The sequence below is a fragment of the Pundamilia nyererei genome, unplaced genomic scaffold, assembly GCF_000239375.1.
Source record: "Pundamilia nyererei isolate P.nyererei 1_Seehausen unplaced genomic scaffold, PunNye1.0 scaffold00001, whole genome shotgun sequence".
In the NCBI taxonomy this organism is placed as follows: Eukaryota; Metazoa; Chordata; class Actinopteri; order Cichliformes; family Cichlidae; genus Pundamilia; species Pundamilia nyererei.
The window spans coordinates 7,876,196-7,899,466 of record NW_005187402.1 but is presented as its reverse complement, the minus strand read 5'-3'; the positions used below and the strand labels follow the sequence as shown (position 1 = coordinate 7,899,466).

Below are 23,271 nucleotides of genomic sequence, written 5' to 3'. Positions count from 1 at the left end.
CACACACACACACATTCACTCAGTGCCTCTTTTCTCATTCCTTCCATTCCTCATTGATCTGCCATCCAGGTCCTTGGAGAAAGAGAAGGGAGAGGACGGGTAAAGTGATCAGGCCATGACATCATCTTCTGGCTACCTCATCCTCAACACTAGATCCTGCAAGTGTGTTTGTGTGTATGTATGCGTATGTGTGTTTCAGCCATGGAGACAAGGATAGACTCATACTTTCAACAACACTTTCCTCTCTAGACATGAGGGGTCCGGGGATTAAAAAAAGAGAGAGAGAGAGACTAGACTAGTCTACAGTAATGATTTCCACTATGAATGAAAACATAGTACTTTTTCTTTTTTGGTCATAGTCCATCATAAGTAGCTGTTGTAGCTCAGTGTATGCTTGCCCAAATCAGATGCAGCGGTTACTGTACAAGATGACTCAGCCTGCCTCATGAATACGATCACTGAGGCTGTGGCTGAAGCAACCACAGGATGTGACATAAACAGACAGGTAGGGACACCACCTGGTGGAGAGAAGGTGGTCTGTCTGACACGCACAGGCAAGTGGACGACTTGCAACACCCATCCATTATTAGTTGTGTGGTTGCTAGGCTACTTGGTTAATGCTGGAGGGTGAGGTTTTAAGTGTTTGTCAGCTTCTCGCCCTCCCTTTTCTTATCTTCCCTCATTTTCTCACCGTCAAAGATCACACGTGCTTGCATAGTTGTAACCGCGCCCACTTCCTACAGGAACAGCCTTTTATGGGCATACAGGTAAGACGACCGTACGGATGTGACTTTCCCTCACCTTGTTTCTTGTCCTTTTTCAGGATTAATAAAAACAAAGTTTTTGGTGTCACGCAGCAAGATTCCGCAGAGCAAATGGAAAAATTGGTGTTGTAAGCAGACATCAAAAGGATGAAACATCTTTGAGCTTCCTCCAGTAGGTCAGAAATCCGTAAAGGGTTTAATAACAGTAGTCACATATAAAATCATCAGTGGATTTTAAACGTCTTCTCTTTTAGTCTAAAAATACTTGATTACCTTACTTGTTCATTTATAACTATGCAAATTATATAAATGACTCATAGTTCTCAGATAAGACTGCCTTCTCTTCTGACACGGGTTAATTCAGGTCAATGCAGTTCCGTTATTTTCAATTTTATTCGTATATCACCAAAGCCTCAGGGGGCTTTATACTGTAAGGAAGAGACCCTACAGAGAAAAACACAACAATCAAACAACCAAGTGTGAGCAAGCACTTGGTGACAGTGGGAAGGAAAAATGTATTTTTAATAGGGAGAAACCTCAGGTAAGGGCAGACATCTGATGCAACTGGATTAGACATTCATTTCTCCTTCTTGATTGATACATTTCACACACACACACACAGTCATGGACAAGAACCGCTCCATTTTATTGTGTCATGACTCAGATATACTATTAGTCACTGTTAATCAATTCTTGGAGGCTGCTGACATCCACTAATATCAGTGACTGCACATTCAGGGGGCACTTTGTGGAAAATGTCAGCACACGGCACAATTTATTCCCAAAGACTTCATGTGTCATCACCTAAACCTCTATCTCTTATCAGGCTGACCAAGCCTCCATGCCACCCACTCTTTTAAACATTCTTCATATTAGGCCCTGCAGAGAGGACTTTTCCAGTGGTCAATCAGTGACCTCCGGTAGGTCTACATCAAAGAGACAATGTAGGTGGTTCTTGGGTGGGGTGAGGATGATGGAACTCCAACAGTTTGTGCGTGTGTGTATGTGTATATCTCTGCATGTGTCGACACACTGTGGGCTACAAAAGTGCCCACAGAACCATAACAATAACAGACACAATGGAAAGAACCCAGAGCCCTAATAATGATGTCATGGTGTCTGTTTTGTGTGTGCCCACGATTGGAATTCACCTCAGTCAAACACAACGTGGAGGACGTGTCTGGAAAAAGCTGATTAATGTTAAAAGATCATTAACAACCTAAAATATTAGTGAATTTATAAAATGCATTATCACTTTATTAAATGTCCCGACCACTGGCCGTCTCACCGATACCATAAGCGGTCTTGATTTTGCGTAATATTTGATACATTAAAGGTGTTAAGAGAAAATGTGCAGGATCATCCAACAAAAAGAAAAAATGTTGCAAACCTTGGATTTTATGTAACCAAATGTAGGTGGAAGTATTTGTGTTTGTCTGGAAGTCATTTTGTACGAGGCGCGTCCGGAGGTTTACATAGATGAGTGTGTGTTCCCAAGGTGTGTCTTTAATAGTTATCCAGGTTGTGGTAATGTGGAATCATGGCAATAAACTTAGATGTATGACATTTCAGTGACTAGTTCATAAAAGCGGAAGTCATAAGAATGCAGACTGGCACGTAGTTTATTTGCTGTGAACAGTAAAGATTCGCTGTGCAGCTCTTACTCACGGATTTTGTAGACACTCTCTTTCTGAGTTATACATCTTCAGTGTCTTCCTTAGTGACATCCGTGGGAGGAATTAAGCCAATCTTATTTAAGTCAGTCACCCTCTAGATGTGAATGCACGCAGTCTTAGGATAAACAGGTATTTTTCTCAGTCATTCGAGCATATATGTAGCTCAAATGATTGAGTGTCTGCAGCTGTCAGAGGGCTAGAGTACCACCTGGACTGACTGTCAGTGTATTTCAGGGCTAGAACAGAGATACAGACAGCCATTCACACTCACATCCACATCTACAGCCAATTTAGAATCACCAGTAAATCTAACATGCATGTGAGAGAAAGCATGGTAGAGAAACACACAAGTAAAGGGAGACTATGCCTCTCTCTGTGGACCCTTTTTTGCTCTGAGGCCACAGTGTTGACCATGTAGCACCAACAGATCATCCAATGAAAGTCTCAGTGTCTCGCCTGGCCCTCTCACAAAAGGTTAGTAGATGTTCACATACCTTTAGGATGTGAGAAAGAGTCTGTAAAGCTGTAGTGGTCTGTGGCGCCCCCCAGTGGTCACAGTGTGATCTTACAAATTCAGACTGGGTACATTTTTTTGTTTTCTACGACTTACCAAAAATCATAGTGAGTTAATAATTTGTTTAAATAATTTACACACTATAAGACCTTCTTAATCCAAATGAACACATTAATGGATCACTATCATATATGAAGGTTTATATAATCTGTTGTATCTTATGAGCTTAAGTGGTGTCCAAAGTTTCTGTGTTTTTTGGATCTCTTTAATTGTTTTTTAGACTATGAACTATCAAAATATATTTTAAATAAGTCTATATTTTTTAATGTTTCATCCTAAAACAAAGCACTTTAAAACGAAGCTACTGATATCAGGAAATAACCTGTGAATCAGATTGCTACGCTGGCGAAATTAAAGGTTGCATGACCAAAGATTTCCAGTATTTTAAAACAGCTTCAAGATAAAGGCTAAAGTATTGCATCAGAACAAAAAATACAAAGAAAGAAAGAAAAGAAAATTTTGTATGAGACATTTTATTGGCATTGATGTGTTGTTTTACAGCCATCGCGTGCACCAACTTAATCAAATTAAGAGAAACACAATCATAAAATAAATATGAGGTTCTTTTAAAACACTATTTCCAAGTTTGTTTTGTTTTTCGAGATATTTGTAGAGAAAATACACACCTCAATTAATCAATAAACTTATGGATTTAAAGTGTCTGCACATTACTAGTGACTTTAGAGTACGACCTGATTATCCTACATACACATTTTTGTTAGTACTTTTAAAGAGCGCCTCAAACACAAGGCCTTCTTGTTTGCATTTTGAATACCCAAGAGTCATCTATTTGGCATAGCACATAGCAGGAAATAAAAAATAAAACAACCAAAGACTTGCTGTCTTCAGTTGCAATGTGAAAACATTACAGGCTAACATTGGACACTCCATTTATACATTGTGTATTTTAAACCTAACAGGCTCCAGGAAGTCGGCCTCTACCCTCTATTTCAGGACCTTTTCCCCCCTGTTGGGGGTAAGTTGGGGGGATGTTTGTGGTAATAGTCTGGTGGGGTGGGATTGGGGCTTGTATTCATCCCTGTAGGGACATAATACATGCTCTCCAGGTAGCTGTGGTCCACTGGGGGATGATTCTGAGGCTCGGGCTTTGAACCCTGACCAGAGGGATTTCTGTAGCCGACCCCGGAGCCGCTTGGGTGCATTGCTGCTGCAGCTGATGCTTCGGGGTACCGGGGTGGCTGGGGCTGGGCTGGGGGAGCAGGAGCTGCATAGGGCATGTACTGTGGAGCAGGGGCGTACATGCTGGGGTTAGGGAGGGGTGGGTAGGGGGCTGCGGAGGGCGGATACAGGCCTGAATGTGATATTGTTTGCTGTGGGATGAGCACTTCCACATATTGGCCAGTCTCTGGGTCAAACAGCATCTTCCTCAGAGGCTGAACAGGCACCTCAATATAAAAGTACTTCCCTGTTTCAGGATCCAGGAGCACTCTGCGAGGCGTCTGCCCATAGCTGCTTTCTGAGTACAAACTGGAGCTGTCACCCCCGTATTCAGAGCCATAGGAAGGCCCTGCCATGCTTTGAGTGCCACATAGAAACTGAGGATCCATAGAGGGAAGGCCAGGGGAGTGGTTGTGGCTGGGATCGCTGTAAGGAGCCCCAGTTATCAGCCCCGGTGGCTGCTGGTGGGGGGATCTGTGCACAGGAGGCCGTCGAGGGTCAATGTGCTGGGGTGGGGGCAACGAGCGGTCCACAGAGCAGGCCTGCATGAGTGAGGTGTGAGGAGCGCAGGGAGCAGGCTGGTGGAGAGGCTGGTATATTGTTGGCTGCTGGCTTGGACCAAAAGGGTTTGATTTGGGAGAGCCTGGCTGGTAGCTCATTGGCTGAGCATCGGGTCTGCACTGGTGGGGCCGAAGAGGAGGCTGTGCCACTGCGTATGGTAGAGCCTGGCCCGGAGAATGCGTGGGGGCCGGTGGGGTGAGGTTATGGGGACTTCGGTGATGGTGAGGAGGGTGGAGACCAATGTGAGTGGGGCAACCAGCTGTGCAGGGGCAGGCAGGAGGACGGGAGGAGGGTTGAAAGCGATTTGATCTCAAGGGTGTCAAATCCGGGAGCGTCAGTGGACTGAAGCTCTCTCGTTCATCATAGCTTGGAGGGTCATCAGAGGCATAAAAATGCAGGTCGTCGGTCCTCTGTGAGCGCTCACTGGAGAGAGATCTGTGGCATGGCTGGTGCGTATATCTTGGCAGTTGTGTTGTGGAAACAGCAGTGGGCTGTGTTGTATTGTTTGAAGTCAGTGGCACAGTTTGTTGTTGATGAAGGTTTGCTGCCCTGGGATACTGCAGCTGGCTGTCGCGATCCATAACAGCCGGCTGGCTTGGCTTGCTGACTCCTGCTGAGGCGGGTGCGGTAGTTTGGCTTGCAATCGGGTCAGAAACCGAACCTGCAGCTGAGGTTACAATTGAGCTGGTGGCTGATGTTGGAACTGAGTTTAAAGCTTTTTGTGCACATCTGGCAGTCTGAGGAGAGGCAGCTGGTTGCTGCATCTGCCCTCTGTCACAAGTAGCCTCTGAGTCTGGAGGTTCTGCTGACTGGTTTGAGAGACTGGAGCTGGCAGTTGAAGTTGTTTTGCTGGGCGGAGGTTTGAGGCTGGACACCGCTGACACGGCTAGTTTTCTTGAATAATTAGATGTTGCTGTGGAGTCAGTGGAAATCTTCCTGTAGATTGTTGGCGAGCTCACTACAATTGTCTGAGTCCTCTCGTCACTTTGTGACTTTGCAGTCGATGTTGCTGCCGACGATCTATGCGCTTCATTTGATGTCCCACCAAAATCTGCAGGTTTAAATTTGCAGTTCGGCTTTGGAGGCACGACTGGCTTTTGGGAATTTTTAGCTATGGATTTAACTTCAATGATTTGAGGCCTGCTGTTTCCACTAGAGTTTCCAGTAGAGCTTCCAGTAGAGCTTCCAGTAGAGCTTGTGGGAATGTCTTTTTTCTGTGGTTCTTTAGACATTGATTTCACCTGAATCGGCTGTGGTTTGAATCTCCTTATTGCAGGTGACCGCGGGGGGAAAGTGGGATCTAATCTCTTCACAGCTTCAAAATCTGACACGTCCCTCTGCTTGGTAGGGAGTGGGTCTTGTTCCTGAGAAAAACTCCTTAGTTTTGCAGTGTCTTTTTCTGCAGGATTTATGCTACCTCCCTCGTCTTCCCTGGTTTTTGTGGTTGCATCTGTGCTGTCAGACACTGCTGAGGGGACGGAAGTGGTAGATGAGGAGGAGAATGTCCTCTCTCTATGAGACTCATTCCAACCTCCGTCAGAAGGAGCAACGGTCTGAAGGGGGATCTCCAGAGAGTTCACATGCTTGCGGGGAACTCCTTTAACTCCAGATACATTCTGGCTGTCACCCACAACTGCTCCAATGTCAGCTTGGTAGCCTTTCTCCTTTAATAACATGGACACAGAGTGGCCACTAGTAGCAGGGGCACTACCAGGGGTAGTGGGCTTAGGTGAAATTGAAGCAGGCCTTGCTAGGATTGGGGTTTGGATCTCCATCTCCTGGGCGGGAGATGCAGATGTCCTGGTCTTGCTTGGTCCTTCCCTGATTAACACTACAGCAGTGGACACCTCTCTTTCCTTACTGGGCATTTTAGGGAGGTTTCCAAGCATGTGATGCTTCCTGTCTGTTCTTACAGCCGCAGGTTTATCCTCACTGTCTGGAACTTTGTGGATTTCTGGCAGCGTCTCTCGTGGTTCTGCTGTAATGTTTACACCAGGCTCACATGGTCTGGATATTTCAGTATCTGACGCTGTGTTGTTTGGTGCATTCAAAGACTGCAATTCTCTGCTCACATCGGTGATGGGCTTTGAAAAAACCTGGGATTTGTCACCTAGGTTCTCTGAGTCTTTTTTGACACGCGATGTTTTATTCTTGTCTTCTTTCAAGCAAACAGCTTTGTATTCTATTTGCATTGGCTGTGGACCAGACAGAGGCTTTCCTTTGCTGTGAGGTGGTGGAGATGGGGTTAACATTTTTGAGTCTTTTGCCTCCTCCTTCTCTTCCTCCGTCCTCTCCGCCATGAACTCCTCTGCTCTTTCCTCCCTCCTCTCCTCCCTCCTTATCCCTTGTCTTAAATCCATCTCCTCTGCTGCTATGGCCTCTTCTTTATGTTTTTCATCAGCAGTTTCTACACTTTCTTCAGCCCTAGATGCTTTAAAGGACAGATTATAAGTATTCTTCACGAGCCGCCTCACATCTCTAACTTTGTGAAGCGGGCCTTTTGCTTTATTGTTCTCGTCTCCGTCTTCTTCTTCTGTTTTCTCATCCATGTTTTGTCTAAAAAATATATCTGGTGAAGTACTCTCAGATTTGCTTTCTGCTTCAGGTGTGAGACACACATTTAAAGAGGCTTTCTTTTTCCCCACAGCTTTCAGTTTGATCTCTTGCGTTTTAGACATGAAGGCGCCGTTGTCACCCTGTTGCAACTGTTTCGGTTCCTCCCGGCTTTCACACACGCCCCCTCTCTTTGTTGGTCTGAACTGTGCGCTGTGGGCTGCGTCGGCAGAAGGAGTTTCTGTGGCATTTGCTGAGTCGTCACCCTCCCTTTTGTATGTTTTGCTGTAGTCTGCTTGTTGTTCTCCACTTCTGCGCTGCTTACTATCGAATGGCACCTTCAGTTCTGATCGCATTTCAGATCGCGACAGCACTGCATTCCTGCTTTGAGAATCGGCCTCTTCACTGTCAGTAAGGGAAAAGGTAACACTCCTGCAGCTGCTGGATGAGCTCGGCCTGTTACTAGGTCTCACACCAAAGCTTCTGGGTGGTTTAGCTTCATCCTTGGCGCTTGGTTCCCCTCTCATGGGAATACTCTCCGATGAAAGGCTATAATCCGATTGAAAACTTGAACTTAGGTCATGTATGTCTGGTCTTGGTGATTCTTTAAGTGGTGCCACTTGACTCTCAGCTGGTGGACTGCTCTTCTCAAATGTGGGGCTCAATCCTTCGCCTGCTTGTTCATCAGGTTGTTTATCAGCACTTTGCATCTTTTTGGACAACACATTCTTGATCAGGCAAGAAGCCATCTGAGTTTTCGTGCATGTTTCATCCATAGAAGCAGATTTTTGGAGTTGGGATTTTCTGACATTGGGAAGATGGGGCTCAGGGCTGTGGTCAGAGGGGTAGTGCTCGTGCATTGCTGCTGGTGTACTGTGTTGCCTCACAAACGTCCCTCTCGATTGACTTGTCTGGGAGTAGCTTTCCACCATGCTTGCTAGCCCAGGACTGCTATTTCCACTGCTTCCGTCTTGCTTCCCATCAGCATCATTCCTCTTTTTCAGCTGGATCTGTCTCTTTGGGACTCCTCTCCTCAACTTCCTGGAGTCCTCCCTTTCCACAGCCACATCTACGCATTCAAAGCTGCCCAGTTCATAGCGCCTAGATGGATCTAAGCCATCTGAGAAGTATGCAGATGGTTGCTGGGAGGAGAGTTCATCATGGTCCAACTTTGGCACAGAACCTCTGAAGTCAGCATAGGCTTGCCAGGCAGTGCCGATCCCTGCCGGGCTCTCCTGGGTAGATGGCTGGGAGATGTTTGCGGATGAGTGGTGGCTTGAGTTGTACATGTCAAGGTAATCTATATCAGGGCTTGACAGGCTGCGGAAAGCCACATCTGTAAACCACTTCACCTCATCGTCTGCCTCATCAAGTTCACTCCCCATGCTGGAGCTGGAACTTCGGCCGGGCCTGTATGAGGCCGCATGTCCGGGAGCACTGCTCTTTGTTCGGGGTGCAGGAGGTTGAGGTCGTCTGCTGGCAGCACAACCCCTGGTGGCTTGTTGTGAAGCGAGTCTATGAACACTCTGTTGTTGCTGTAGCTGTCTTGTGGCAGACGAGCTCTCCGAATAGGAATGCGCTGTTGGCAACCCTTGTCGGGTCTCTCTGCTTGTGGGAGCTGCACCGCGACTCGCAGGTCCTTTTCTATTCCTGGCACTGAATGACAGCTCAACCTGTTCCCCTCTGTAACTGGTGTCCCCCTGCGACCCCTCCTCTTCCGTTTCAGGAACCTGCTCCTCCCTCTTCCTATTTCTTTCCATCTCCCTATCCTTTTGCCTCTCTCTGCCTCTCTGCCTCTCCTGCTCCAGTGGCATTCCCCTTTCCATTCCCAATTGCCTTCCTGGGCTGACCCAGTGGGCCTGGCTATTATTGTCGGGGCTTTCCCTATTTGTCACCGCCTTCTTTAATTTGCCTCTAGGTGAGGATGCGCCAACATGAGTGGGACTGCGGCTTCTGTTCTGCCACTGTCTGTATGGTTTCTCAGGAGCGATGATGTGGACAGGTGTAAACCTGGTGAGTGGCGGAGAGGGGGTCCGCCTTCTGTTTGCATGATGGGACATGTCCTCTGTGAACCTCTCTCTGTTTTCAGGCCTAACTTTGGTTAACAGCTGTCCTCCCGAGGTCTCAGATGTAGATTTTAAAGAGCTGCTACTGTCAGAAGTTGGGGAATGAGCAGCAAACAGAGGCTGCGCAGGTGAATTTGATTTAACCCCGTGAACAGGTGAGAGGTTTGGACTTCTCTTCTTGGGAACTAGAAGATTAGGAGAAGGACAGTTGATTTCAGAAGGGAGATTATTATCAGTGTCTTCTCTCTGAAAAAAGAGGGGATGAATATCTGTTTTTTCCTGAGGGGAAGAAGCTGCGCCTGATTTATCCTTTATATTTACTTCCTCTGGTGTTTCTTCTCTCTCTTCCCTTTGCAGTTTTAGAGGGCAATCTAACTTTCCCTCTGGTAAAATAGGTAAAGGAGGTAAAGGCAGAGGAGCTGGTGAACTGCCTTTGATTTCAGCAACCAAAGGTGGAGATTTGTCCCTTGTTACTGTCTCAAATGAGGGTGGCACACTCTCTTTTCTCAAATATGTGGGAGACTGTGTTTCTGCGATAACTGCTGAAGAAGAGTCCCTATCACTCAAAAGGGTATTTAATCCAAGGGGAGGGTTGCAGTCTGCAGAGAGGGTTGCTGGTGATAGCTGACACCTGTGCGGAGAGGCAGCAGGTGATGGATCTCTACTTTTGTGCTGAGGTGAAGGACTTTGAAATCTTGGTTCAGGTGAGGGAGTTTGATGATTTGGCTGAGGTGAAGGTGTTTGTTGCTTGGGATGATGTAGCAGAGTTTTTTCAGTCTCTGGGGCAGAGCTTGTGAAGCAGCCAATGGACTCTGCTATATTGTCTCTGCTTGTGGTGAGGCTCCTTTCTTCAGAGGGGATGGGTGTATTATCTGGCTCTGGGACGGGGAGATGAGAGAGTTCAGGAAATGGGGGACTGCTCCTGTCCTCGGGTTGAACAACAGAGTAAGAAATTCCTGTGATGTGAGGGGAGGAAGTGAGGCTTCTTGATGGGGATGTGTCGAAGAGAGGCTCCAGCAGAGGAGAAGCTGATACAGGTTGCTCTTTCCTGCCAACCTCAGGAGAGGATGCTGTAATCCTGATTTCAGGTGAGGGAGAAGTATATCTGTGCTCGATGGGAGAGCAGCTGTCTCTAAAAGCAGGTGAGGGAGATAAACTATAACTTACCACAGGGGAAGTCGCCTGTCTTATTTCTGGTGAGCGTTCAGGAGAGGGAGTTGTTGACCCAGGTCTGGTCAGAGAGGCAGCGCTGAGCAAGCCAGGTGAGGGAGCTGTGTTTCTGAAATCAGGTGAGACCGAACCCTCCACAAGTTCAGGGGATGATGCTTTTGAAATGACAGGTGAGGGAGGGGTGTATCGTGGGCCAGGAGTGGAAACAGAACTGCCTGCTTCCACTGATAACCTTTGGCTTTCAGGAGTAGCTGCTGTTTCTCTTTCTGCAGTAGAGGGACCTGATGTGCGGGGAGAATCTTTTATCTCAGGCGTAGAGCCTCTGCTGAAGAGATCAGGTAAAGAGATCCTCCCTCTTAGGTCAGGGAAAGGAGATGAAGCCTGAGTGTCAGAGGAGGAGGACCTATGACTAAGCTCAGGGGAGTCCGGTGTTTCTCTTAAATTAGATAATAAATCTGTGGGTGAAGGTGTAGGGGATAAATGAGAGGTTCTTAATTCAAAGGCTGATTCTGTAAAATCCTGAGAAAAGTCTTTGGATGGGAGCTCAGCTGGACTGCTGTTTTGATTTAAGTTAGCAGCTTTTGGCTCAGGTGTGTCTTGTGCTACTCCAAACTCAGGTAAAAAATGAGGGTTCACCGATTCACAGCACGACTGGCTGATACAGTTTCTGGGTTCAAGAGAGGGACTTGGAGTTAGAGACTGATGTGACGGGCTGCTGTTGCTGTCTTTGAATGAAGGAGTTGTTCTTATTGGTTCAGGTTCTGAAAGCGTTTGTTTTGGATCAGGTGAGGACGATGAAGGCCTTTTTTCAGCTGAGGAGGAGGACAAAGATGATAGTCTTCTCTCTGGACTGAAGATACAGGGGCTGTTATGTTCAGGAGAAGGTGTCCTCTCACCAGTGCTGGGATTTTGGAAAGAAGGGCTTGCTGTGCTAAGCTGAGGTGCTGGTGATTTACTTCTTGGTTGTGAATTTGCGCTGCTGTCCTCAGAAACTTCTGGATGACTAGAGCTCAGCCCTTTGGCCTCCAGAAGCCTCTGCAGTGGGGGACTGTAAAGCTTGTCTCTCGAATCTTCAAAGCCTTCCTCGCCTTCACTGGAGCCCTGTGCTGTGTGGTAAGAGCCAGAGGAATCGTTCAGCTCGTCCAACAGAGGTGACGCAGCAGCCGTCCCATCCACCTCCCTCTGGGAAGGGACAAAGGGCCCTACAGCGGGGCTGCTTGAGAGAGACGCCGACTCACAGTCGTCTCCGAAAATGTCACACAGGCAAGTGGTCTCGGAGATGGCGCTGCGCTGAGAAGGGATGTTGATAATGTCGAATATTTCAACGTGGTTGGGGGTGCCGTCACGATGGCAAAGGGAAAAGGTGCGGGGGGCACTACGCAGGAAGGAGTAGCTGTCCCCCTGGAGAGTCCAGCTGTCCATTGCTAGTCCACAAGCTCCAAATTCTCACTGTGGCCAGTCCAGTCTGCTCCTCTTGCCTGTTCTGGGCTCCGTTCCTGGACTAGAAATAAGATACAGTCATCTGCACATTGTGTAGCTCATTCATTTGTAGCACCAGTAATAGCTGATAAATATCTGTGAGAGGCAAAAGTATAGAAATTACAAATGTAGAACCTAGAATTGGATTGATTCCTTTTACTTAACTTCCCTAGAGTGAAATTATCTTTCGGTGCCCTAATGTTCTAATAATAACTCCATCTACAATACCTTTGTTATGTAACTTGTCATTAAACCAATACAGCAAGCTATATGAACATTTATTTTGACTCCAGATCTTTTTGTGCTACAGACTCAAAATCTCACAAGAAGAGATTTTGAATCTCACAAAGAGATTATCCTAGATACATAGAGTAACAATATTTAAATTAACTTTCACCAACACATATCCCTTATCCAAACTTTAGAAAAAGCCCTCTCCTTGTGCAAGTAGACAGAGAAAGGCTGATACTCTACCTTTAGCCACTGATGAAGACTTCCCAGGGACATTGAATTCTTCTTTGTTGTGGTATCCGTCCCAAATCGGACAAACTACCCGTTCAATCCACAAAACACCCCAAGCTGACAAAACCTCTCTTCATAAGCTGAATCCAGGACTGAGAAGATCCGTCCAGCTCTGTCTGCCGGTGGCCCACTGACAGCACAGTGTCAGAGGCACTGCCATGTATCAGACTTGAATAGAAAAAGCAAAGAGGGGCATCTAACTCAGACATATTACATCTCCTGGACTGTATTTCTGCCCCTCCCTTCTGCACTGGCAACAGGGAAAGTGCTTACTGTATCTAATGTGGATCTCTTTTCTTTTGCAGACTGGGGTTTGGTTGGGCACAGACTTTCCTGTGTGAGCTGGGATGGGGTGCGGCACAGGGGTGGGTGGGTGTATAGTTAGCAGCAGGTGCTGATCCAGCCAGGACGGATGAGTGCGCCTGGAATCTGACACTTATAGCCAGCTCAGTCACAGGGCTCCTCTATATATAGACCAATACTATCGGGGCCAGATAGCCATAGTCATTTCACTGTGTGCTGGAGGAGAAAAAAAAGGGAAAAGTGGAATTTGAAGTACAGCACACACATTGTCCAGGTGTTAAATACATGCAACTTAACTTACACCTTTGCTTATCTGTGTGTATCTGGGGAAAAGATCAAAGTTTAGCACAGATTATCCAATTTTGGTAATAACTCACATGCAGACCTCTGCTGAATTGCATTTTTGCAGCATGCAACAATTAAAGGTCTTAAACTTTCTACATCCTGCTGTTTTCCCCTAATAATATTGTTAAATATTAAGAGCCATGATCTTCGTAGCCTATGAACATCCTTAGCTTTAGTTAAACATTCATGAGTGCCCATCAATCAAATGCATGTAAAGTGTTAAGCCAAACCTACCAAACAAAAAGGGGTCATGTCATTTTACTGTTCTTATTACTGTTGCTACAACTGTATTGCCCAATGAGTCTCAGGTTGCCTAAACATGTTGGTTGGTAGTGAGTGTGGATAAGCCCTCTGTCCCATACCTAATACCTCATAAGATTATCATTCAATCTCAGTCATTAAGTCATCCGTAGGAAGTGGAAAATGTTTGAGCACACAGGACTGTGATTATGTTTGTACAGTGGAACGTTAATGACAGGTTTTGTCTATGGTATTGTAATTTCCACTAAGCCTATTCTATTGTATTAAGCGACACACATTGCTAAATTAAATTTTATGGTTGACTGTGGAATTTGGAGTCACTGACCTCTGTGGAGGTGTTTACTGTGGCTCTAATCACACAATATAAATACAGATATATGCTTTTTTTCCAACAGTCATTGCGAAGATATCATGTGATTTTATGTGCAATGGGTTGCTGTAAAAAACAAACAAAACAAAACTGGGAATATCACTAGGGAAATGTGTAAAATATGGCTGTTCAGACCCATAAAGTATAAACCGGTGGACAGAAATGCATGCGTACTTGCATCAATGCGTAAGGGTGCACTGGGTGTGAGATAAAGGGTAAAGGAGGGCTGATAAATTTGAACCTCTGCGGTTATGGCAGTGCAGCAGACTGGAGGAGGACTCAGAGGGAAAGAATGATGAGCACCTCGGCAATGGGGAGCTTTGGTCTACATCACTGATAGATTAGTCACGCCATACTGCTCAAGTCCAAAGACCTCACCCACCCTTGCCCTCATAAGTTGGGCATGAACAATAAGCTCCAGTTGTGCTCAGATGTTTACAGGCATTCATCACGGGCATGGATGTCGTGGGAATTTGGTTTTTTTTAAAGATTTCTTTGAACTGTTCTTTTTCCAGGTTGGAATGATTGTACAAAATGCATCTTTAATGGCTTAAAAAACATGAATTTAGTGCACCAGTTTGAATATATTTTGGATTTCCTCTCATTTGCATGGGGTCGAAGCATACATGCTCAAATCACTAATATTTGGTTAATTGTCCAGTATCAAGTTGCACCTCCATTAGATGCTTTTGGTAGCTATCAACAAGCTTTTGGCATAATTGTGCCTGGATATTTGACCACTCTTCTCAGCATGTTTGGTATACTTCATCTAAATCGGTTAGTTAACTGGCAAAGACTCTGCTTTCAAGCTTATTCCACAACCTGTCAATAGGGTTGCAATCAGGGCTTTGGGAAGGCCATTCCAGAAGCTCTAATCAGCCTGTTTATCCATTTGATGTGTGTTTGTTATCACTGTCCTGTTACAACACCCAGTTGTTTTCAGGTTTCAACCATCCAGCTGTTGATTTAAGGTGGAGTTAAAGAATTTAGAGGCAGTCCTCCTCCTTCATTAATCTAACCATTTTGTGCAATATACCAGCCCGTGGCAGCAAAATAGCCCCAGAGCATGATGCTAACACTACCATGCTTGACAGCTGGTACAGTGTTCTTAGATTGAAAGCCTCACCTTAACTCATCCAAACATACCCCTTCTCACTGTGGCCCAGTAGCTCATTATCTTTCTCGCCTGACCATAAAACTTTCCTTCAGAAGGATTTGACTTGTCCATGAGAGCAAACGTCAGTCAAGCTTGAAGGTGTCATTTTTGGAGGAAGGGCCTTTTTCTTGGTGGGTACCCTCTCATTACACGAAAATTCAAAATAAATATAAAATTTAAGCACCCAAATCTTGTGGTTTTTTTTTAAAAAGTATTTAAAGATGCTTTCTGTACAATATTCCACCCCTAAAAAAGAATAACTCAAAGAAATCATTAAAAGCCCAAAATTACCATGATATTCATGCCCAAATTGAGTGCATGTAAACTTCTGACCTCAACTGTACATGCATAAAAAAAAACTAGAACCTTGCACAGAGCTTGGTACGGAGGTTGATGTTCAGTGTTCACATGCAGAGCAAATGCCAAATGCTGTCTGCTCACAGCACTCCCTTGTGTGTGAAGATAAACACGAATTACTTAAAAAAATCATTACAGGTAGGTTACTTTTGCTGCTGGTGTTCTAAGTGAGGGATATGATGTTAAACAAGGCTCTAGTCTCATGATGGGCTATTTAAGTGCCAGTATTTATGACAAACAGAAAGAATATAAACATATATATCACATTTCAAATCTATCTTTTTTGAACTGACCTAGTTGCTCTTTTAGGATGTGATTAACTTTGCACAGGCAGGGGCAACAGTAGCCACACTTCCAGCCCTCTCTCTCATTATTATTTGTTTTAATTATAACTGATTTATTAAAGCTTCGCCAGAACTAAATGACACTAAAGGTTGAGACATAATATTTAAAAGGTGATATGATAAATTTTCTACAAATAAACTCAGAAACTAAAATTGGGTTAACTATTTAGATTTGTTAATATAGATCTAAATAATAATATAGTATCCCGTGCTAACCACTTAACCTATGAACAGCATACAAGTATTAAAGTCTTGTACCCTTGAAGTCGTGCTTGTCTGTCGCAGAGACACTGACTTTTATTTTGAAACGATACGTTAGCGTAGGATGCGACGCAGGAAGATCCGCATTACGGTGCTGCCGAAGTGTTGTCATAACACAGAAGTGGCTAACGCTAATGTTTGCTAAGTAATTAGCACGGCAGGTGAGTGCATTTTTTTATTTAAAAAATATCTGTCAAAATTCAGCTGAACCGCGACGTGTGTGTTGACTGTTAGGATAAGGCAAAATAGTGCAGACAAGCGGGTTGACATTCTCTCCTGAAATTATTTGGGCCTTGTCAGTTAGCAGATCGCTAACATCTACTAGTTAACTAGCTGCTAGCAATGACGAGCTTTTGTAGCCAGCTACCGACTGCGATTCCGTTTGTTTATGTTAGCTGTGCGGCGGCTTGTGGGTTTTTTTTCTTAGTTAACATATTAATTAATTACGTAATAATTTATGGTACTTAAAAAGAGTATTTTGAGTAAAAAATAACAACGTAGGAAACTTGTCATTAAAACGTTAAACGAGAAGTCCGTTTGAGCCTTAATATTAGCTAGCTCCTTTACGGTAGGTGGACATATTCTGTTGTCGGCTTACTAGCGGCGAGCTACGGCAAAGCGTTACCATTAAGTAAAGCTTTTCTATTTAAAAAGTCTTAATTTCAGCATGCAGACATGTAATGTTTAATATCATCACTTGGTTGTTAAATTACAGTTACAGCCGAGACGTAAATAGCAGGCCGCAGCATACATTGTGTGCTTGTTTGTGATGTTGTTAGGCCTTGCTAATGTTATCACGTAGGCCAAACTTTGAATCGGGGTAGGACCGAACAGCTGTTGGAGGTATTTTAAGACATTATTACTGATCGGGCATACTTGTTTTAGAGGCAGCAGTGAGATAGTCATGGTATTGTCAGTGTGAAATAAAATTTGTTAATATTTCTGTCATTAAAAACCTGTAGTATTTTATCCTAAATCTTGTGTTTAGCTTTTAAAATGTCAGATAAAAAAAAAAACTTTGTTCGGCTTATTTAATTACAAATGTTATTTGTTAAAACGTGCCTTTATAGAAATGCACATTTGTGTTCACTGAGAATCCCAAAGATTCTTTAGAACTTTTAAATAACTTAAAATTAATTTAACTTGGGGATTCCCAGTATGCAGCCATTCTCCAATTTTCTGTAAATGGTACTATTTATCGATGGTCATGGCAATTTGCACATTAAAGAACATGAAACTGACCTCAGGTAATTGTGCCAGTTTTGTAAGTATGCAAATGCTTTGTTATAAGGCTGGGGAACCCTGTAGTCAGTCTTAAGAGACTGAAGAAGACATGTGGATGAGTGACAAAACATTTCTCTCATTGAAAATGCAACTTCCAGATGATATGCAGTGCTCTGCAAGAGCTACCCCTCATTCCATTAGAATCATGTCATTTTTTTTTTCAATTAGTCTAGTTCTCCAGGTTTTCTAAAGGGCATCTTTTACACTCATTTTTACATTTCTTTTTGTTGTTGTTGTTGTTGTTAGCTAACAGTGACCTACGAATGACTCGAGTGTAAAAAGGCACCAACAGAATCAGTATCAACAAGTTTTTTTCAGTGTTGTATCTACACATGAGTGAAAATTTGGCAATGAACCAATTTAGGATTGCACCTTTAAGCACTTTGTTAGTAGGAGCCTGTTGCAGAAACACATAAGTTGTTGAATCAAAGTTAGATTTTTTTTTTTTGGTTCAAATCATGGTTGTTATTTACAGAGTAGGTAGGGCGAGAATTTCAACTGTCTGTAAAACATGGTGGAGGCTATCTGGGTTTGCATTTCACCCAGTGGTGTTGGAGATCATGTCAAAATTGCTGGAATTTGAACCACCGTGAAATAACATGCGATTGGAAGAACTTAATTTTTCACCATGACAATGATCCCAAACACACTGCCAGTACAGTAAAAGCACAGAATGCCAACATCCAAAGAAGAACTTTAAATATTCCTTCAAGAAGCCTGGAGAACTATTCCTGGAGACCACACAGAATAAATTACAAGAAAGCTGCTTAAGAGAGTTCAGGCTCTCTTAAGAGAGTTCAGGCTGTTTTATTATAAGTAGGCATATCAAATATTTCTTGTAAAATGTAAACAAATGATTGGTGGCTCAATACTGCATGCTACTGTATCATCACTACAGTTTCAAAAGCCTTTCAAATAAATATCAAAACATTTAGTTAATAACATATTTCTGTTTTTCTAGGTGTTATTGTTATTGTGTGTGCGGGTTCCAGCCTGAACCATGGAACAGTGTGCATGTGTGGAGCGGGAGCTGGAGAAGGTGCTCCATCGCTTTGTAATGTACGGCCACCAGTCTGAGGAGAGGCTAGATGAACTCCTGCGCAGCGTCTGTGAGATACGAGGACAGCTAGTTGCTTTTGGTAAGATCATGTATCAATGATTGAAATTGTATGGAAGGTTTGTGGTCTCTCTGTGCTCCATCTTCTCTGGTTTGGCACATTAAACCTTTACCTTTTTTCTCCAACAGGAGTACAAGATGCAGATTTATCGGTCCTATCACAGACTATGGCGCAGTGTTGTAAAAATATCAAAGAAACAGTGCAGATGCTAGCCTCTCGACACAAGGACATCCACGGCAGTGTGTCTAAAGTTGGCAAAGCCATCGACAGGGTGAGGAACGGCTACAGGTTTCTCTTCAACTTTCCTTGAAAATGTTTTAGAACATGTACGTCACCTCTGGCATGCTTTTCTGTAGAATTTCGATGCAGAGATCAGTGCTGTTGTGGCAGAGACCGTGTGGGACTCCCCAGAGAGACAGAAATACCTGAGTGAATCCATTGTGGAACACCTTTACAGACAAGGGATGCTTAGTGTAGCAGAAGACCTTTGTCAGGTAAAGAGCTGAAACCTCCAACCTTTATTTTTTATTTATCTATTTATTGCAAAATATTTGCCTGAATAGCTTTGATGTGATTCTTTATGAAATGCTGATGAGTGAAGAAATAGTTTTGGCTGAAATGTTGTGTTAATGCTGTTTTTGTGAAGATAAGTCTTAGAAATTCTTAAAAGTAGTTTTATTTTCTAGGAGTCTGGTGTAGTTATAGACATGAGCATGAAGCAGCCTTTCCTGGAGCTAAACAGGATCCTTGAAGCTCTGAGGATGCAGGACCTTAGGCCAGCACTAGAGTATGTGGTCTTTCTGTATCTATTGTTCTAATTATCTGTTTCCTTCTAACACAACTGATAACTCTTTAGTTGAGGAGTGTTTACGTTCAGTAGCTGAGTGTTTCTTCCGTGTCTTTGCAGGTGGGCTGTGACGAATCGGCAGCGTCTTCTGGACCTGAACAGCAGTTTAGAGTTCAAGTTGCACCGCTTGTACTTCATCAGCTTGCTCAGTGGAGGAATCAGCAACCAAATGGAGGCCTTGCAGTATGCCAGGCACTTCCAGCCCTTTGCTTCACAGCACCAGAGAGGTAAGCATTATAGTATCTCCATGTAACAAGAATTTAGATATTTTCTTTTTCTTTTTGTGTGTGTGTGTGTATTTTCACCACTTTTATTTATTCATTTTTGCAGACATCCAGATTCTGATGGGCAGCTTGGTGTACCTGCGTCATGGCATTGAAAACTCACCGTACCGCAGCTTGCTGGAGACAAATCAGTGGGCTGAGATCTGCAACATCTTCACCCGGGATGCCTGCGCTTTGCTGGGCCTCTCTGTAGAATCGCCACTAAGTGTTAGGTTAGGAAAAACATGAACAGTGAACTAGATCACCTGTCATCAAGTTTAACACTGGAAGTGGAACAGTTTTTAGTAATTATTAGACATTTGTCATCTTTATGCTGTTTTATCAACAATGCCATATCTGTTTCTCTGCAGTTTTGCATCTGGATGTATGGCCTTGCCTGTGCTGATGAACATCAAGCAGGTGATAGAGCAGAGACAGTGCAGTGGAGTGTGGACACACAAAGACGAGCTGCCTGTAAGTCTTTTTAGAGTTTTTAAAATGCAGTTATCCCTCCTCAGAATAATTTCTGAGCCGTTAGCTCACTCGTGTCCTGTCTGTACCTGACAGATTGAAATTGACCTCGGGAAGAAGTGCTGGTACCACTCTGTGTTCGCCTGCCCAATTCTTCGACAGCAAACGTCAGAGAGCAATCCTCCCATGAAGCTCATCTGTGGACACGTCATCTCCAGAGATGCTCTCAACAAACTAACCAATGCTGGGAAGTAAGTCAGCAAAAAAGGAATTTATCTATTTTGGAAGTTGGTGTTGGTTTGAAAGCACTTTTACTATTTTCCAGGATCAAAATGTTCAGTTTTACTAGTCACCCAGATGCAAAGAAATGAAGACTTATAAGTTACATGCTGAGTCTGATGTTGACTGTAATTTCAGTCACTGCTTTCCCAAAAGATTTATTCCTGAACAAAATTATAATTGCAGTTAGAAAATAAAATTCAAGTTGTTCACTGAAAGATACAAATGTAGGATAAAAGAATTCAAAGATGGTAACACCTTGACTCTTGTCCTCCTCAGGTTGAAATGCCCGTACTGCCCCATGGAGCAGAATCCGTCACATGCCAAGCAGATCTACTTTTGATACGCTACTCTCTCCTCATCAAGGATGAAGTTGCCTGGAGCTGTTTGCGTCTTCAGGACCTTTTGCTCTGACCCTTTTCCTCTGTCCCTGGCCTTCTGGCCTGTTATGGTAAGCATTAAGGTTTTTTTCCCCAGTGCTCCTCTGGACTGCCTTGGGCATCCCGTCACCCACCTCGGACCCTCTAACTTTGCATAATATAAGGAGTCCAGAAAGGGATGGTCCATTGACAAACCTGTAGTAGAGTGAGGAGTCAGTCGGTAATGGGAACATCCTCACGAAGCAGCACCTATGAGAAAGGATCATCTATTGGAAGTCATTTGCAAATACCTGCAGAGTTATACGCTTATCTTTTTCAAGTATGTAATACTTGCTAGTGTTTGCTTTCTTGGCTTTATCAACTTAATTTGAGTTTGATGACTGCTTTTTTTTTTTCTTTTTATTTTGTTGGACAAAAGCAGAATGATAATGAATGGGTGTAGAGTGTGGGTACATGGTGTAGATAAGCAGTTTCTGATTTCAGGTTGGTAATAAACTTCCGTTATACATGAAAGCAACACGCTGAGTTACAAACTATTGAAGGTGTATTATTTGCTGGTGGGGGGAAACTGAAGGTCTCTCTCGAGCCGAACTCTGATTGTGATCCATTAGTCCTCCATAGTGTAATAAAGTCCTCACGTAGCTTAAAACTCACTGTCAGCTGATGCATCTGTTCAGATCAGATTATCCATCGACGGTGGGAACAGCTTTTCTTTTGTGTATGACCACACCAGCAAAACTTTCCTCATTATAGAAGCCATTTGTCTTGTTCTATGTATGTATTTAACAAATACTGAAAAAGCAAACAAAAAAAATATATATATATCTATATATACTACTGTGAAATGTGTTTTGTTCCTGTTTTCTTTTGTTTTGTTTTTTTAATCACAATCACTGCAGTGGCTTGTGTAAAATAGTAAACAGAAGAGCAACAGGCACATTTAACACTACTACTGCGTAACTTTGAGATCTGACGGCTCCACAGTTCACATCACGGCTGCGCCATCGCTTTACTGTGCCCCCTTGTCGTATGTCCTGAGCTTGCACGCCATGTGATTTGGAGATGTAAATTGGTGTGATGGTAGCCGCATGGTCTGGCTTGCAGTGACTGTAGGCTTGTGGTTAAGCTTTACTTTTTGTGGATACAGAAGCCCTCTGGTCACTGTGGCTGTTGTTTAATATATAGAAAACGCCTCTGCTGCGTAGGGTTGGCTTTTATTTGAGATAGAGTCCGAATAAGTGACATTTAAAAAACCCCTACATTTCCTCAGGGCTCATTGTAACAGTTCATACCACACTTTGCATTTAGTATTAAAGTTGTACATTTATAAAAGGAGTCTTGAACAAAGATTATACATCTATAGATGCAGATTGCTTTGAAGGTTGTGGAACGTGTGTGTGTGTGTGTGTGTGTGTGTGTGTGTGTGTGTGTGCGGATATACAGTCAATTTCTGCAGTCTCACAACATCCAAGGCAGTGTTTACCATGTTTAGATGTTAATAGTGCAAGTTTCTAGTGATGTCACCTCGCACATTACCGAGGCTTTTTTTTTTTCTCTCAGCAAGCACTGCACCAGCATTACTCAGCTTTAGGTTTGATTTTGAATCAGTTCGGCTTTGTGTGGAGTTTCCTCTCCGCTTTCCTCCTCTTTGGTTGACAATCATTCTCTGCTTCTTTGACTGTCCCTGCAGATAGACCCCTAGCGCTTCGTACTACATGTATTAACTTTTTTTTTTAAATTTTTTTTGTAGCTGAATGTGTGTGTTTCCTGCTTTTGTGTTATGCGACTTTTATTGTAAATATTTATCCTCTAACATGTTTCATATACTTGCATCTGAAATTAAAATAAAAATTTATACTCCAGTTGGTTTATGGAGGCTTGTACTGGGACTTGGTGATGGACTGCTCCTACCACACGGGGAGGGATTTGTGTAGCTACCACTTGGTGGCACTAGTGTCAATCTAAATAGCGTTTATGTGTTTGAGAAAACAGATTTGTATTCCAGTTTCACAGCTAGAAATGTTATCTTCTGAAATAATTCACTAATATTTAACCAGCACATTAATTTATTAGATAAACTGTGGTGCTGCCTTGCAGCGCTGCAGTACTCCCACAGACTGACAGCATGTGAGAGGTAAGAATCTTTCCTCATCCCACTTCAGTAAATCAATCAGCCTCTCTGGAGCTGCACGGTTATATTAAGCCTTAGTTTATATAATGTTTTAAATGCCAAGGTAAGGGCCTGTGAGTCAGCTGCAGCTCGTATCTATTCAGATTATCACCCTGCATTATGGACTTACATGTGCTCTGCCTTTTTCTCACTTTTGTGTTTCCATTGCACATTTTTTTTTCCACCTGGAAAACAGTCAGGTGTTAAACCTTCATTCCTGCCAACATTTTCTTGGCATTCAGTTCAGGCTTGTGCATTTGTTGGTTTCTACAGAGGCACCCCCCCACCCCACCAATCAGGGATCCTCCTATGTTTCCATCTGAGCTGACCTTCCACCTCTTTCCTGTCTGTACTGCAGGCGATGGTATGTGAGGGCTGGCTGAGGTAGAACAGGGAGGGCCTCAGGGAGAGGGTGAGATAAGGATCCAAGGATAAACCCCTAAAAGCCATATTAGTCCCAAAAGCCTGCACAACTCTGTCATAAAGCTCCTATCAGTGGGCTTTATTGGTATACTCTC

General features: G+C 43.7%; 2 protein-coding genes across 2 annotated transcripts; one reads left to right on the top strand and one right to left on the bottom strand.

Moving 5' to 3' along the window:
- Positions 1–3,467: 3,467 nt before the first annotated feature.
- LOC102192150 (serine/arginine repetitive matrix protein 2) lies at positions 3,468–12,957 on the bottom strand. The gene is made up of 2 exons (XM_005719942.1): positions 12,497–12,957; positions 3,468–12,044 (listed from the first exon to the last, which is right to left on the bottom strand). Exon 2 carries the CDS (start codon positions 11,963–11,965, stop codon positions 3,965–3,967), a length of 8,001 nt encoding a protein of 2,666 aa, XP_005719999.1. The 5' UTR covers positions 11,966–12,044; positions 12,497–12,957; the 3' UTR covers positions 3,468–3,964.
- A 3,007-nt stretch (positions 12,958–15,964) lies between these two features.
- rmnd5b (required for meiotic nuclear division 5 homolog B) lies at positions 15,965–21,096 on the top strand. Its single transcript, XM_005719654.1, has 10 exons — positions 15,965–16,102; positions 18,187–18,364; positions 18,472–18,614; positions 18,700–18,837; positions 19,030–19,130; positions 19,251–19,417; positions 19,521–19,686; positions 19,825–19,927; positions 20,021–20,175; positions 20,483–21,096. Exons 2-10 carry the CDS (start codon positions 18,226–18,228, stop codon positions 20,544–20,546), a joined length of 1,176 nt encoding a protein of 391 aa, XP_005719711.1. The 5' UTR covers positions 15,965–16,102; positions 18,187–18,225; the 3' UTR covers positions 20,547–21,096.
- The last annotated feature ends 2,175 nt before the right edge of the window (positions 21,097–23,271 follow it).

What these genes read in the sequence shown, in the direction of transcription:
- LOC102192150 (XM_005719942.1), bottom strand. Translation starts at nt 11,965, where the DNA reads ATGGACAGCTGGACTCTCCAGGGGGACAGCTACTCCTTCCTGCGTAGT.
- rmnd5b (XM_005719654.1), top strand. Translation starts at nt 18,226, where the DNA reads ATGGAACAGTGTGCATGTGTGGAGCGGGAGCTGGAGAAGGTGCTCCAT. An exon ending in TAGCAGAAGACCTTTGTCAG is followed by an intron (nt 18,838 to 19,029) that starts GTAAAGAGCTGA and finishes TTTATTTTCTAG; the next exon opens with GAGTCTGGTGTAGTTATAGA. An exon ending in CACACAAAGACGAGCTGCCT is followed by an intron (nt 19,928 to 20,020) that starts GTAAGTCTTTTT and finishes TGTACCTGACAG; the next exon opens with ATTGAAATTGACCTCGGGAA.